The following is a 15769-nucleotide window of genomic DNA, read 5'->3' as shown; positions in this document are numbered from 1 at the left end:
GTATCCGAATGGGAGCAAAACGTCCCAGAAGAGTGGAGGCTGTATCTTATTTACATTTAGCACACACATATTGATGTCATGTTTCGGTGTCTTTATACTTTGGATTTTATATAATAGTAATAATATATATCTAAAGCTCATTATTACTGATTTTATTTACATATCCCTTATTATTTTTGACCTCCCTATGTCATTGCAATGCAAAAGGTCACAGGTGTGTAGCACAAAACCCAAATATCATCAGCTCAAGCATCTTCCCACACACAGCGACATCACAGACCAACACTTTGGATTCCCACCTTTCACCTAGGATATCAACACCATCAAGTTACGAACGGCCACCATGCTCTCACACACCTACACTGTGTGTGTGAGCGTGAGGCAGAGGCATCTTCTGTAGTCTTACACCTAGAGAATCTAACGTGACAGCTCTGCACACGCTCCAGCGCCCCCACACACATAACACTTGACATCACAGGGCTCCCACCTAAAACCACTCTCCCCAGCACTCAATGCTTGAGTTTTATCCTCTATTTTATCCTCTATCCTCACAGCAACGTAATTGCAACCACCCCCTGCAAATCTTACTACAGGGTAACTGAACAACACTGGCTATGATGCTATGAGCCTGTGAAAGCTCAAAGGGGAATCCATCTTCAATCAAATTCACGCATCATTAAAAGTCTAATCTCTGAGCTGCTACGTCAGCAATAGCAGTATACTGACCTAGGAAACAGTGATAATGTTCAGTGTGAAGATAATGTGGCTGTGTTTTTTACATTCATAAGCAGTCTGCTCATTTAATATCAGTATGTTCTTCTTGCATCTCATTTCTGAACCTCCTAGTTCAGGCTGTCCAAACCTCAAGACAGCATTAAAGTTTATTTGCTGCCAAGGCACTATTTTAATTTAAAATGACTGTTGTCAATAGGCCTGGACATTAGTTAGTGAGGTACCAATGACCTTTGCATTCTTTGTATTTTACAAGAGAGGGAAATTCCCTTTAATCTAAAAAAGTGTATGGCGTAATCATGTAGGGATTTGTTTTTAAAGCGCCCTCTGCTGGACAGAAGAGGAAAATGCACATAATGGCTTTATAGCCTAAACCGTACTAGGCACTAGCCTATAAAGTTTAAATTACAAGATTATGCTGTCAGGGACTGGTTTAGTTGAGGCTCATTTTATATTTAGACTAATTTATGAACTATGAAAGACCTACACACACCATGGCAACTTTCAGTCGCTTATTTACAGTATATAAGCTACACAAAGAATTAACTGAAATCTAAAAATAAATAGGCATAACAATAAAAAAAAACATTTTTAATTTTAGAATTACATAATCTAGTTAGTACATCTGTTTATTAAAATCAAATAGGGAGAACAAGACAGTGTTCTATGAATGAAATATTTATAATAATGATTACACGTAGCCTTCAAATTCTATTAACTGGGACACACTAAGCTATATAAATAAAGTTTGATTTGATTTAAAATTATGCATATTTGGATTTTAATTGACATGGGTGAGCTGACCCTCATTTTTCCAATATGAAGGCTTTGATATGATGATTACTGTATACAGAGACATCTAGTGGCAGCTGTTTTGGATTTTCCCTATAAAGTCTAGCTGTCTATGATCACTGAAGTAACATCTGGCGAACTCTTATATTAAAAGGGGGCTTGCGTCAGCGCAAAGCCACTCAAGGCTCAGCTAAATAAAAGAGTCAATTTATATTTTGGCTACAAAGTTTTAATGTAAGTTTGGTTTCGTTCAGGTTTATTGACAATACTTGGAATGCTACAACATGATTTCTTAGAATAACAAGCCAAAACAACATGAATTTTAATGTTACACTCAATAGATCTTTGATTTCTGAAAGTATTCACCTTTGGCTTTGATTGTGGCTTTGCAACCTCTGGTCATTCTCCATGAGTTTTAGCAGGTATTTTGCTCTCCCCAGGCTTGTCCTAAGGAAGCTCTACGTAATAGAAGTTGGGTAACTGAGGAGGCCATATAATGATCGATGGCGCAACATCCTTCTCTTTTGAATTAGTTTGGACTTGTATTTGGGCTTGTTGTCTTGCAACAATCAATTGACTTTCTGAAGCTATAGCATGATCTATGATGATAGATGATATAGCAAGATGATGATATCCATGCTGGTTCAGTTCTCCCTGGATTTTGTAAAGATCTCCCTCTTGGCCTGCACCAAAACAAACACCCCCAAGCCCTGTTTCACAGTTAGGGTGACACACTGAGGAGTCATGCTTTCATTCCCAGTTTGTCCCAGTTGTTTTATGATGAGTGAGAGCCCTTCGAAGTGCACCTACTTATATTTTTAGTTTTTTTGGCAGTTGCTCTGAATGTGTAACCCTCATCTTTTACAACTATCACTCACTGCCTTGTTTCTAATGAAATGTCTTTCCTAGTTTTCATTATTTGGGAAAAATGTCAAAAATATATATGTTCAAACACTTCCTAAGAGAATTTGCTAAATAGATCAATGTGACAGTAAAACATGTGAATAATTTTAGCTATTTAATAGTTTGTAGGTTAAGTCACTTCCTGCGTTAGACCAAAAATCTAAAATGTCAAAACAGCTACTGAGAGCCAATGGAGACCAGTCCAAGGTCTTTAGTCTGCTATCAAAAAGAACTTCATGTCTATTTACTTTATGTTACGATATGATGTTTTAGACTTCCAAAATAACACTGATTATCAACAAGCTGACATGAAAGAAAACTACGCTGTAAAACTTCCCTGAGTGTGCTACATGCAGTACAGAACGAACTAAATGTGCACGACCATGGAGGGACGTCAACATCCAGCCCTGGAGGTAATCAGTAGAGGGTAGGGCAGGGATAGCTGGAAAACAAGCGGGACGGTAGACATTCAGGGCTGGAGTTTGAAGGGCTATTGAATCCATCTACGTACGCACGCACGCACGCGTTGCGTATCAGAAGCAGAAAATTACGAGGCGTCCCGGAAGGCAGCAGGAGAAGTCTTTGGGTCTACAGGGCCTGGCTGCGCTTTTACTTCGCGATGGATTCACAGCCTCCACCAAAGCCATGGGAAAGACGGATTCCAGGAGCCGTCGCAGCCCCTGTCAATTATAGGTAGTCGCTCCGTATTCGCCTTAGCTAGTTATAAAGTCCGTTTTGTGTTTAACGTCACTGGTTTGCAACTGGTGCGGTGTTGTTGCTAACGTTAGCTAGTTACTTAGCTAGTTAGCTGCTGCATGTCAACGACAACATGGCAGGAAATATTGTGAATGTGTCTGACCTTAACCAGCTCTACATGAAAAACTTATGCAGCAACTACACTGCTGTACAGGTAGCTAACGTTAAGTTCCCAGCGAGGCCCAGGAGTGTGTGTCTAAGATCACTAGTCGTATTTCAGCTCGTATTTGGCAACGTTTCCCTGCATGTTAGGGTACGAGGGCATAGTGACGTCACGGCGCTAGTAGCTACTGTTAGCTGTCGTTTCTAGAAAATATGTTCAGAATTGATTTTGATTAAGATGGTCTGCGCTGTTTATGGGGAAGTGCTGTTAAACCGAGGTTTGTTTGGGTGCTCCAGGTGTTGATACATTCATTAATCATTAACCTAATGCCTAGTAACACATATAACGTTGGATATATTAAATTATCTTAATAATCTTAATTTGACCTTTTCATTGATTAGGTATGCAGATTTTTTACCGGGTACAGGCTCCTCCACTGCTGCCGGGCCACCTGTCCTGTCCAGGATGGTCCCCCCAGTGCCCCCTCGTCCCATCCAGCAGTCCTACCGTCCATCCTACAGCTCTTTCAACTCCTCCTATAGCCCCTATGGGAGCTCTTTCTACAGTGGATACAGTCCATACAACTATGGTGGTTACGGCGTTGGTGGGCACAACTACTTCTCCCACTCAGAAGACATCGCCCCCAGTAGGTTTGTGCAGCAGGCAGAGGAAAGCAGCCGTGGTGCCTTCCAGTCTATTGAGAGCATTGTTCAAGCCTTTGCCTCAGTTAGCATGATGTTGGACGCCACTTTTTCTGCTGTGTATAACAGTTTTCGTGCTGTACTGGATGTAGCGAACCACTTCACACGGCTGCGAGCACACCTCACTCGAGTGTTGTCAGCCTTTGCTCTGGTACGCACCTTGCGCTACCTCTACAGACGGTTACAGAGGCTGCTGGGCCGGAATTCAGATGCTGAGGTTGAAGACTTATGGGCAGACAGCACTAGTGACGCTCTGGCCACTAGTGCATCCAGAGGGACAGAATATCAAACTGCCAAGTCCTGGCCAATATTCCTGTTTTTTGCTGTTGTTTTGGGTGGTCCCTACTTTATCTGGAAACTGATAAGCTCTGCCACTAGTTCTGGAGAAACTGGTGAGTTTAATTTCAGATCATATATTTGTAGATCTGATTGCAAGCTAGCACAGTGAACCACATTTTCATACACATAACCCTTGAAGTTCAGGGGTATCAATTCAGGATCAACCTGTAACCTAGAGTTTTGCTGGGATGGGTCATTAAAGATGTTTTGTGTTTTTTAATTTAATTTAGGCACTAACTGGGCCAGTGGAGAGGATGACCATGTTGTGGCCAGAGCAGTGTATGACTTTTCTGCTGCAACTGAGGAGGAGATTTCTCTGCGGGCTGGAGACATGCTCAAGCTTGCCCCTAAACGTGAGACTTCTTTAATGATTGTTGGCCAATCTTTTCTTCCCTCACCCAATTATGGTTTAACATTCCTGGGTGTACTAGGCTGAGATCTTTAACTATAGGAGACTTCCTTATCACTACTTTCAGGGTTTTATTATATGTTTTTAATGATCAGGTATTTGGTTTTCATGTATTGTTTGGTGGGAATGTGAAAGCAATATTGTCTACATAGGTGCAATTATTGCCATGCAGACAGTATAAATGTAAAGCATTTTTTCTTTGACTACATTTTTAATATGGACCCTGGAAAAAGTGGTTGTTGCCAAGGTACCAACTAATGGGATCCTCGTAACAGGTTTGTTTTTCTGTCTATGTGGTAAGTGCAAGGTGTATATTCTAAAGATTGAGGTTAGTTTGTTGAGCCAGGTTTTGATCATCAAAGAATAGAAGACACTAACTATGATTAACTTTAAGTGACCAGGCGTTTCCTTGTGATGACAAACTTAGGTCATGACCTTTCATTCTCTGCTGTGTTTAGAGCAACAACCGAGGGTGCGCGGCTGGCTGTTGGCCAGCTTAGATGGTCAGACCACAGGGCTGGTCCCAGCCAACTATGTCAAGATCCTTGGCAAAAGGAGAGGCCGGAAACACACAGAGATGGGGAGTGCTGATCAGGTCCAGCAAGGGAACATCTCGGTTACACATCTACAACCGCATCCTGCTCAAGGCCTTACCCCAGGTCTCAGTTCAGCCTCTGCTTTAGATTCTTCAGAGGGACAGCTAGAATCGGTGTACAGAGAAACAGAAGATCCCCTCAGTCCAGGAACATCCAACATCCAACCTGAGAAGACTGACCTGTGAGGCTTGTGTAGGTTGTGTCTGTATACAAGTCAGTGTGTGCTCATAATATTGGCTGCTTCGGTCAGCACTTGTTTGCAATGTTTAACTCTAAAGCTTGGTTAATAATCAGCTGACAGTAGATATGGAGAACAGCATGGACCTTATGAAGAATAGTTAAATGTAGGCTTATATAATCAAATCTATGAACACAATGTGGACCTACTCATAAGGTTATTGATCAAAAATTGTTTCCCTGCACAGGTTCCCAGTTGAACTGTTCTGTTTAGAACAATTGTGTCTCAAAGCAGGAGGTTATCTTTACATGTCTTTAGAAGGGTCTTCTTTAAGAAAGTAAGTTGGGAGTGTTATCCAGGTATAGACCACTGCTGTTCTCATGATCATGTCTGATATAACATGTAATGTCTAGAGACAGTTCAGTGTTTTAAGTGCGCTGACATATTACCTGTATGATAGTGTAAAAACAAAGCCAAGGTATTCTGTAATAATGTAATTTTGGGTTTGGCTTTGGCCCTGAGTTGTGGGCTACTTATTTCTCTGTAGTCTTCTTAATGAAGCAAGTGGGATTAAATTAATTCATAATGAAAATTTTGCACAGTTCATGGGTCACGTGAGTTTGTAAATATTTAATGTAATTATTTCGATTAATAAATGTTAAAATACATTTTTCCCCATTTGTAATACTTTTATTGTGTGAATAGCAATTGGGGTCTTAAAACTTTCTTTATTAGGGTTTATAAATGCAGGATTGTCACATTTTCAAACCTCAACACCAGGAAAGTTGATTTTTTTTTTTGTTTTTTGTGTTGATATTATTAATAAATGTAGCCTAATTTTAAAAAGTCTCCGGGTGATTTATGGCAGATTTATGGATTTACGGCCGCCGTGTCCAGGTAACCGGACGCTTAGTTAACCTGCTGCAGTGCGACAACCGGGACGAGTCAGATCTGTAGTTAGACATGAACTAGAGTTAAACCTTGTTTATTTATTTTTATTTAGCGATATAGTTTAAGGTTTAGACAGAGTTTGTGTTTAGACGGTCAGCTAATGGTTTAAAATATACAAACAGCTAACTAGGCTACATTACTGTTTCCTTAGCTGAACGATATGCCAGCTGGTAGGAGGAAATGCGGCCTTCAAGTAAAGTTGGAAATCTGGAAAGGACGCAGTTTCGGTCCATTCTAAGCTTGATAAAATATTTATTTTGATGTGGTATGGAAAAGATCGTGTAGCTACTTCACTCAAAAGACTTGTCCAATAATTAGTCAATTCAATGAAAGTGAACAAAATTTTCACCATGGGGATATTATCATTTCGTGAAGGCGAGTTTACAAGGAGTACCTGAAGGTAGCATATCCTGTCCCGCAAAGTTAGCTAGCATTAGCAATGGATGTGGTTAGCCGGTAGGAGAAGACCGCAGCAGCATCAGTGTCATCCACAGACAATGGCTTAAAACGGGCAGCAGCGGAGTTCACCGTAGGAGACGACGCGGAGGAAGACTTCTGAGAACAGACAGGTATGTCCACAATATTTTCTCTAGGTGTGAAGTCTGGGTAGAGACCCAGCCGATTTAGTTTGACCTAAAGGCGTTTGATGCTGCAGCAGGAGGACAGAGGGACTCGGCCTTTGCTAGCATCAGTTTTTCCACTCTTCAACGAATTTATATCACACAGCTGAAGCAGCAGATGTGCACACTAAGGCACCAAATCCTGACCTCGTCCTGAGCCAGTACCTTAGAGTCAAGCTCAGATACCCAGGACAGAAAATCTCCCAGTAGGTTAGTAACTTTGATTTGACACGTACATCACCCAACAAAAGCCTTTACAAATCAGTTCATGGTCAGTTTAAAATGGTTTGTTAATTTTAGTGTAGAAAAATGACTAAACCTCATTGAAAGCAGTGTAACAGTGAGCACCCTTCTACATTCTTCTACGTGAATCAGTATTGATGCAGTAACTCACAGATGGCATGACAGATTATAGTGGTGGCATCAGCTCTAGTTTGGATGTGATGACTAGACAATAGTGATTTTCTGTTCATTCTTGCCTCCTGTTTCTTTCCTCTGTCTCTATAGAGATGAGCCGCTTCTGCTCAGACAACAACAACTTTCCCTATGACAACAACATCCTGGTATTGGACATGGTGCTGGGCTCTCTGTGGGGAGTGGCCCAGCCCATAAACTGGGACAATGTTGCCAAGCTTGTTCCAGGATTCACTCCTAAGGAGGTAACTGGAATAATGATAACTACAAATGCTTACATCCATCCACCCCTCCGCCCCTCCGCCCATCCTGTCCTATCCTGTCCCATCCATCACTTTCCACAGTTTAATAACATTATGTATCATTGATGATACATAAATACCGTGATACTGACATCATGGTAATGTTGCAGTGTGCCCGTCGATTTGAGGAGCTGAAGACTATAGGGGGGTTTGCTCATGTGGACAACCAATGCAACACCCTAACAGAGGGAAGCAGCTTCCCTGCAGACGGCTTGTCCACACTGCTGGACACAGGGGGCCTGGTGGAGACAGGAAGCAGCCAGAGCACCAGCAATGTTACAGGTCAGTTAGGGCCACCCAGAGTTTACTTGGTTTTCTTGACATTATTTGTAACTAACTTTCTCCTAGAAATCTATTTTAACCAATAATGAATTCACTTTTCTAAACTAAACATACTTTTTGCTTTAGCAGATCTATTTATCTCCAACTCAGCTCACTTTAATAATAGAAAAACCTGTGACTTTAGAGCAGTGCAGGACTTTGTTAAAATGTGTAGCTCTATCTTTGATGGTTACTGTTATGTTTTTTTAAGTGGGTGTAGAGTAGATTTAAGTATTTTCTCCCTGTGTCAGGAGGCTCCAAATCGACAGCCTCAGGGAGGGTTGGTGTTGTGGAGAAGAGAGAGAAAAGACTTTCAACAGAGGAGGATGACAAACCTCAAAAGCCACGAGAGTAAGTGGTACCCTGTTTCCCATAGCAGTGAAGTGTGCACCGCTGCTCTCTCTTAAAGTGATACACTCCCACTGTAGACTTGAAAGGAAGTAGTAAAAAAAGTTTGCACATCTCTGTAACCATATCCAGTAGGAAGTTGTACTGTATGGTCTTTCAGATAATGGATATAGACTTTTTCCCACAGCCCCAACATGGTCATCCATGTGTGTGACGAGACCAAGAATCTGAAGCAGGATTTCACATGTCCCAGAGATCTCCTAGTTAAAGAGATGCGTTACTTCGCTGAGTACTTGTCTGTCGACCCCCAGAGATGGGAAGAGGTGGACATCTCCGTTCACTGCGATGTGCAGATTTTCGACTGGCTCATGCACTATGTCAGGAGGAACTCTGCAGGAGAGGGAAACAAGGACAAGCCCCGGCTCGGTAAAACCCCACAAAGAACTGTAAAACAATAATAGATATCACATTATACCACCTCTTACTGTAAATCCATGGATGATGCTTGATTTACTGGTCACTAAACATACTTTGTGTTTGGTGGGTCACTGGCTGCGTGCTCTTATTTGTGGGGTTTGCTTGGTTGGTCATGTGGTGTTTGTCGGTTACAGAGCCCAGCAATGTGATCTCAATCCTGATCTCCTCCGAGTTCTTGAAGATGGATACGTTAGTAAGTGTTGTGACATGTGATGCTTGGTGGCTGATGCTCTTTGGGCCCCTTGATTTTCACATGTAACAGGGAGACCCGTGCCTTTAGCTGAAACTTAATAGTGAAAACTTTCTTTCTTACCTTCACAATATAAATGTATGTTTTACAACTGATAGTTTCTCCTTATCCACATAAACTAGAGGCCTGTAGATGTTGTATAGCATCCAGGACTCCTTTATAAAGACCTACTGTAATTCTTCTCATCACTGCTGTACTTATTTAAGCTCTGTAAGACAAGTTAACATTGTAGTGTAACAATAGTGTTTTAGGTAGAAACAAGAGTTACTATCCATGTGAAAGGCTTTAATAAGACAAGTATGTGTTTGTCTATGTTCAGGTAGAGGAATGTATCCAGTACTGCCACAAACACATGAGCGCCATTGTAGCAACACCCTGCAACATGAACTGCATCAACAGCAACCTGGCAACACGCATCGCCGAGCTGTTCAACCACAACGAGGCAGACGACATCAGGGACAAAAAGGACAAGTTCAAGAGGTAAGAGGACAGCAGTGTAGAGAGGGAAGCTTGAGGCAGGCTGGGGTTGGTCAGTGGGACAATTTTCAGTGACTGGTGGAAGAAATATCTTGATCCTTTGCTTGAGAAAAATAGCAAAATGTAAAAATACTCCACTCCAAGTCTTTTCGTAGCAGTTTTTGTGTCGTAAATAAACTGAAACATACTGTATGTTACTGTCTTTAAACAAGAAAAATAGACGGATTGACTGAATGTACCTTATAGTAGCAGCAGGTAGCTGATATAACAGGGCTGTGGGAGAATGAAGCCTTAGACGAGTCATATTTACATATTGAGTAAAAATGCAATATCAGCCACTATTTGATTGTTTCCTTACTTTATGTCCTTTCACCTTTAAAGCAAATTGTTCCAGAAGAAAATTGAGCGTCTTTTTGATCCTAACTACCTGAACCGAGATTCACCAGGAAACGCCTCCACTCTCTACAGGTGAGTAGGAGCAGTGAGCGTCTTAGTGTCTCTAAGCAAACAGGTTTTTTGGCCACTGATTAGCAATAGCACTTGGTTCTTAGTTCACACACTAACATGTTTGTGAATATGAGTGTGTGTGTGTCCCATCCCAGGTGCGGTCTGTGCCTTAAGCTGCTGACCAAAGACACAGAGAGGAAGATTCCTTGTGTTCCAGGGAAGATCAACATCGACGCTCGAGGAGAGATCATATACACACACACTAGGTGTTAAAGCATACTCCACTCCACAGCATTACCCTGTACAATCCATACAACTCATTCAATAATACTTCCTGTGTTTACTTAGCTCTTAGCAGGAATACAAAGAGAAACATTCCAATAGACTTTTCCAGATCATTATGTTCACCTCTTTATTTTCTGTTGATTTCCTGATCTGTGTGTGTGTTTGTGCAGACAGAAGAGCTGGGATGTGCATGAATACATCACTGGTTTGTATGAAGACCTCAAGTCCTGGGTTCTGGTCTATTGGAGAATCTGGGGTACCATCAACTACCTCACTTGCTCCCGATGCCAGCAGGTTAGAGAGAGAGAGAGAGAGAGAGTGTGTGTGTGTGTGTGTGAGTGTGTGTGTGTGTGTGAGAGTGAGAGAGAGAGAGAGAGAGTGTGACAGAGAGAGATTAGATAAAGAGTTAACAGTAAGTCACATACAGAGAAAAAACACGTGTGCAGGGAATAAACCTGCATCTGAAATATTCATAGAGTACTTTATCTGGATGTGTGTGTGTGCGCGCACCCATAGGTGTTTGTGTGTGCGGAGCTGACCCATTGCAAATACCACCCAGACAGCGTGCTGTACCCCAGCCTGGGTGCTGAGAAAGGCTGGCATGGTGCAGGAATCTACCCCTGCTGCAACCAGAGGGTTCTCCGCTTTGACCCCACTGGTATGCCCAAGGTATGGACACATGTACACACACACACACACACACACACACACACACAAAACTACTTATTACTCTTGTGTGTAATAATGCAACAACAGCTTTACAAGAGACAGCTGATGTGGTTGGTTTAATGTTAGCTAATTAATTTTTAGCTGTTAAAATCATAAAACAAACACTTGCTGTCCATGTTTAATCATCGTTTCTGCTTATTCCCAATCTTCTGCTTGGCTTTTAAAGTAGTGGCTGCAGAAAATGATTAAGTAGAGATTTGTCAGTGATGTAGTGCTGTTGTAGGTACCAAAGAATGCAACTCTGGGATTCCATAGCATTTTTTGTTTGTGACTAAGAACCAGAATGTAAAACAAAGAAAGACCCGATGGTGTGTGTGCGTGTTCAGGGCTGTAAGATGCGTGACCACATCGTGAACGTACCTGACGAGGAGAACTGTGACGAGGTGACCTCAGCCCAGACCAGAGTCCTGAATGACCTCCTGCTTCACCGACTTGCAGTGTGTTTGGCCAACACACCACCTGCAGACAGGTGAGCACCAGTCTGTGGGTCATTTGGAGGTTTCCCTTTTTCTGGAAGTGTGTGTGTCTCAGTGTTTAAAATTAGCACTTGTTCTTAGAGGTGAAAGGAAATATCCAGTTGTTCTGATAATGTGTTTGTTTGCATGTGTGTGTCAGCACTGAGGAGAGTCCACCCGGGGCAGAAAAGGCTCAGGACTGTGATGTTCTCTTGGAGCCGACGCTTGTCGGGCCTCTGAGAGTAGATGGCAGCACTGTAAGTCTCCCACTCTCTCAGCTGCTCAGTCATTTATGTCTCTCCTTTGTCATGTTGCTGCTTCTGACCTCAGCTACTTTGTCTTTTTAACCAGTTTTCCCTTTTGAAAAACTGGAGTCTGCAACTGGTAGGATGTTTCCTCAATTTCCTTCATTACACAGTATCTGCTATGCTGTCATCTATAATTGTGTCAGACTTTCGAAGACATCCAGATGTGTGCAAAGCACTTTTGTTCGATGAGTCACGAAGCCGATGAAACCTGTGACTTTCAGAGGCAGCAGTCTCTCCTGTCAGAGGATGAAGAGTACACCACAGGGTCAGAGGTCACTGAAGATGAGGTGGGGGACGAAGAGGAGCTGTCCAAGAAACAAGGTAGAGTTGGCAGTGCAGTCTCAGGTCATAGCTGGAGCTGGTTGGCTTAGCTTAGCAAACAGTACAGCACGTCTTCAAAGCCTTAGGTCTGTGCAGCGTCTTGTTAGCTACGCTGTATAAAACACAGGGTGTGGGGACGTATAAATGACTAGAATGACAAATGTTTCACTTTTTGTTCAAATACTCTTGTGAGCTTTAATTACAGGCTCAGAACTGCACTTGCCATTAATTGTGATGATCACAGTTTTGTCAGTTTTGTAAAGACAGTTTAATTGTAGTTTGTGCAGTTCATTGTTGAAACATTAAGCAGTGGGCTGTGATGCTGTGTGTGATGCTGAGAACAGTCTTACAGAAATGTCTTTTCACTGTGTACTTGTGACCCGCATACATAGAAGAAGTAATTTGCACTGTTTTTCATGGCAGAGAGGTGGAAATGAAATAAGAGTTGACAGGTTGCATCAGTCTTTCATCAGAACATGAGATGCCTTCAGGCGATCATTCGCTGTGACTAATCACCTCTGACCTCATAATAAATGTCCTGGTTATTTGCATTAAGTGTTTCAGTGACGTTTAGCTCCTTTGATCCTTGTCGTGCTCGTAGCAGCTTCCCTTCATCACTGACTCACTGTCAGTGTTCAGATGATGAAAAGAAAGCAAGGACACGCCGATGCTCTATTTATAGCATATCAACAGCCTTCATCAACATTTTCATCACATCTATTTTTAACATTTCATTGTTGCCTTTCATTTTCGGGGATAGAAAAGAAGTTGTTTGCTCTGTCTGGCCAGCAGATGGCGCCAGCTGCCTTCAGCATATTCATCCTGTGAGTTGTTTTGCTCTCCAGCTGCAAAGAAGGCCAAGAGAGCCAGCAGACCTCTGAAGAAACAACTGTCCTCTCCAAACTTCCAACGCAAAGACAAACCAGAGAAAGTGAGTCACTGATTTCATTAAATTCATCTTCCTCTGTGGAGTGACACCCTGCTCCTAGGGTCTGCTAATACCACAGTTTTAAGTTACAATGTAGTAAATTTATTATAACAGGGTGTGTCAATTATGGAAACATTCTTAAATATACATAAGGGAATCTTTTTTTTTTTCACAGTGCAGTGACTTTATTTCCATGCACATACACACTGAAAGTGGTTTACAATTTATTATTCCAAGCAAAATAATTTATACTAATTAACTTGACTGAATTTATGCATGACTAATCCAAACATCTGCTTAAAGACATGCAGTTGATCACCAAGTCCCTTAACACATCTTTCTGACTGCTCATTCATGCTGCGTGACTTCCATCAGCCACTGCTCTAATGTGCTCTAATACTGTGTAGGATTATTGAAGAGGTAAATTCGGAGATGTTCTGGTAATGTCACGTTTCTTTTCTCAGTCACAGACCAGGGACAACACTCCTTTCACGTGAGTTAAGCACATTTTAATCACATGCTACATGTTTCGCTGTAGCTCAGAATAATTTCAATGTTTTTCTGATGCATTAAAACTCACGCTGTCAGGATACAAAGGTAGTGTTTCTCAGTTGACAGGACTTTGGTGTAAGACTGGTGCTTGTGCTCTGTGGTTTGTAGAGTGAGCGTCCAGAAAAGTAAGTGGGACAGCTCTCGCTCTATGCGCTACAACCAGGATGCTCAGAGGGAGGAAGGTAAAGAAGGAAATGAATGTTATTAATATTGTTTTATTTTTGGACATATCAAGTATGTGTCACCCATTCAAATCAGACTTAATGAATCTTTTAATATTTGGTTTATTACATCAAGCTCTGTTTTGTGATTTTTATTCTTTTTTTTTTTTTAATTCTTTTTGTTTTTTATTAAACAGACCAGCGTCGTATGGTGGAGATCATTGGCCACCTGACTAAGATGAGATTTGGAGACCAGGAACAGAGCAAATCTAAAGACAATAAAGAGGTCTGTGTGTGTGTCTGTGTGTGTGTGTATGTGTCTGTGTGTGTGTGTGTGTGTGTGTGTGTCTGTGTGTGTGTGTGTGTGTGTGTGTGTGTATATGTGTTGATTGATATGCATGCTAAATGAAGGGTAGTATCATAGTGCTGGAAATTTTAGTCTGAAATGATCATGTGGTCATGCTTGGTGTTGAGTTATCAGCTCTGTTGTCCTAGTTTGCACAGCTCCCTAACTGTGTGTGTGTGTGTGTGTGTGTGTGTGTGTTTGTGTTTGTGTGTGTGTTGCGCATGCACACTGCAGCCTGCAGGAGGAATCTACTCCAGACTGGAAGCACAGTTAAAGACCTCTCAAGCCAGACAGAGTTCAGAAAAGACACCCAGGTACTCCTTTTAGTACTAACACACACACACAGACACACAAATATCATATTCCATAATTTTCATCTTATTCTGGCTCTTCAGACCTAAAATCCGCTACGCTCAGATCCGGACAACATAAAGGAGTCAATGAAGAGTCCAGAGAACACAGAGGTGCCATCGCAGTGCCAGGGCTCAGTACAGCAAAATAACTTCCTACTGGCCGTCCCTCCAGCACAGCCACCACTTGTATCTCCACACTCCCTGCCAGTGGCCTCCTCCGCTCCTCCCTGCTTATCTCAGGTGACTACGCATGGATCACCGTTAACTGCATCGTGCCGCTCAGCTAGCTGTCTGTTTGTGCAGCTGTGGTCAGTCCTTAAAAAAAAAACAAAGTGAACTCTGGATCCAGCTGAGAACTTTGACTGATCCCAGTGTTTCTTCAGACAAAGGACAATATGTCTGATTTAGGCTGTGGCATTCTTTTCCTAACTGTAGATCTGAGTTGTCCAGATCGTGTAGCTGCCACACAAGAGACTAAAAAAACAGTTTGAGAGAAAAGAGACCACCTGCTGAAAGCTAGATGGGGCCGAAATGTTTACTGTATTGACACTGTTTGTTTTATTTAACTCTGTACTAATTCTTTGTGTTCTGTGGTGAAGCCCAGCCATCTGGATGAGACAGACGCTTCATTTATTGAAATGTTCACCCAAGTTCTGGTAGAGACACACTAGACATTTCTGTACTGTACAACACTGGGGATAATAAAACATGAATGACTGAATTTAGGCCAGACCTGTCTTTTTTTGATGTTCTCTGTCTGATTGTTGTCCACTGGGTGGCAGTATATGACCTAGAAGGAGGTGCAGGTCCCTCACAAGTCAACTTTGACCCAGTTTGACCACCTGTGAGTCGACTAACAGCCAGGTGATATTGAGGAACTGAGTATAAGAAGCTGTGATTTCCCATAATGCTTGCTGTTCCCAAAAGAAGCCAGTGGAGTTTTGTAGAAATGGTGTGATAGACCTGGGCAGAGGACTGGTATGTGTCACTGGGCAGAGGGTCAACCACTGGGGGGTGTGCTAATCTGGCTCTTCCTGTTGAAATTACTCAGAGCGGTATTAATATCCCTGCATGCCCACAGCAGAGACACTGAGCAGGGCATAAGTGGGCATAGTGCATTGCACGAGCAGGCATTTTTTTTCTTTTTTGTCTGAAGGTGGGCGGGGACTATCTCAGCTGTTCCCTCTTCTCGACAGTGGATGCCGAGAATGGTTG

General features: G+C 42.2%; 2 protein-coding genes across 3 annotated transcripts; both read left to right on the top strand.

The window, feature by feature from the left end:
* The first annotated feature begins 2966 nt into the window (after positions 1–2966).
* On the top strand, positions 2967–6177 carry pex13 (peroxisomal biogenesis factor 13). Its single transcript, XM_026310200.1, has 4 exons — positions 2967–3120; positions 3688–4379; positions 4557–4679; positions 5194–6177. Exons 1-4 carry the CDS (start codon positions 3047–3049, stop codon positions 5514–5516), a joined length of 1212 nt encoding a protein of 403 aa, XP_026165985.1. The 5' UTR covers positions 2967–3046; the 3' UTR covers positions 5517–6177.
* Positions 6178–6441: 264 nt separating this feature from the next.
* sanbr (SANT and BTB domain regulator of CSR) lies at positions 6442–15246 on the top strand. 2 transcript variants are annotated; one of them, XM_026308484.1, is made up of 21 exons: positions 6442–7029; positions 7588–7739; positions 7907–8078; positions 8369–8468; positions 8653–8891; positions 9077–9135; positions 9512–9672; positions 10051–10137; positions 10272–10382; positions 10572–10695; positions 10918–11070; positions 11457–11599; positions 11746–11842; positions 11937–11969; positions 12115–12214; positions 13060–13145; positions 13607–13635; positions 13803–13876; positions 14053–14141; positions 14436–14515; positions 14597–15246. In XM_026308484.1, the coding sequence occupies exons 2-21, from the start codon at positions 7590–7592 to the stop codon at positions 14631–14633; spliced, it is 2124 nt and encodes a 707-aa protein (XP_026164269.1). In that variant the 5' UTR covers positions 6442–7029; positions 7588–7589; the 3' UTR covers positions 14634–15246. The 2 variants fall into 2 exon arrangements, 1 of the variants encoding a protein (XP_026164269.1); XR_003295798.1 differs by lacking the exons at positions 14053–14141; positions 14436–14515; positions 14597–15246 and having other exon boundaries at positions 13007–13145.
* The last annotated feature ends 523 nt before the right edge of the window (positions 15247–15769 follow it).

The sequence above is a fragment of the Mastacembelus armatus genome, chromosome 15 (genome assembly GCF_900324485.2).
Source record: "Mastacembelus armatus chromosome 15, fMasArm1.2, whole genome shotgun sequence".
NCBI classification, from domain to species: Eukaryota; Metazoa; Chordata; class Actinopteri; order Synbranchiformes; family Mastacembelidae; genus Mastacembelus; species Mastacembelus armatus.
The sequence above is the reverse complement of the archived record's forward strand: the minus strand, read 5'-3'. Positions and strand labels throughout refer to the sequence as shown.

What these genes read in the sequence shown, in the direction of transcription:
- pex13 (XM_026310200.1), top strand. Translation starts at nt 3,047, where the DNA reads ATGGATTCACAGCCTCCACCAAAGCCATGGGAAAGACGGATTCCAGGA. An exon ending in GCAGCCCCTGTCAATTATAG is followed by an intron (nt 3,121 to 3,687) that starts GTAGTCGCTCCG and finishes TTCATTGATTAG; the next exon opens with GTATGCAGATTTTTTACCGG. An exon ending in GCTCAAGCTTGCCCCTAAAC is followed by an intron (nt 4,680 to 5,193) that starts GTGAGACTTCTT and finishes TGCTGTGTTTAG; the next exon opens with AGCAACAACCGAGGGTGCGC.
- sanbr (XM_026308484.1), top strand. Translation starts at nt 7,590, where the DNA reads ATGAGCCGCTTCTGCTCAGACAACAACAACTTTCCCTATGACAACAAC. An exon ending in GCAAAGACAAACCAGAGAAA is followed by an intron (nt 13,146 to 13,606) that starts GTGAGTCACTGA and finishes TTCTTTTCTCAG; the next exon opens with TCACAGACCAGGGACAACAC. An exon ending in GGATGCTCAGAGGGAGGAAG is followed by an intron (nt 13,877 to 14,052) that starts GTAAAGAAGGAA and finishes TTTATTAAACAG; the next exon opens with ACCAGCGTCGTATGGTGGAG.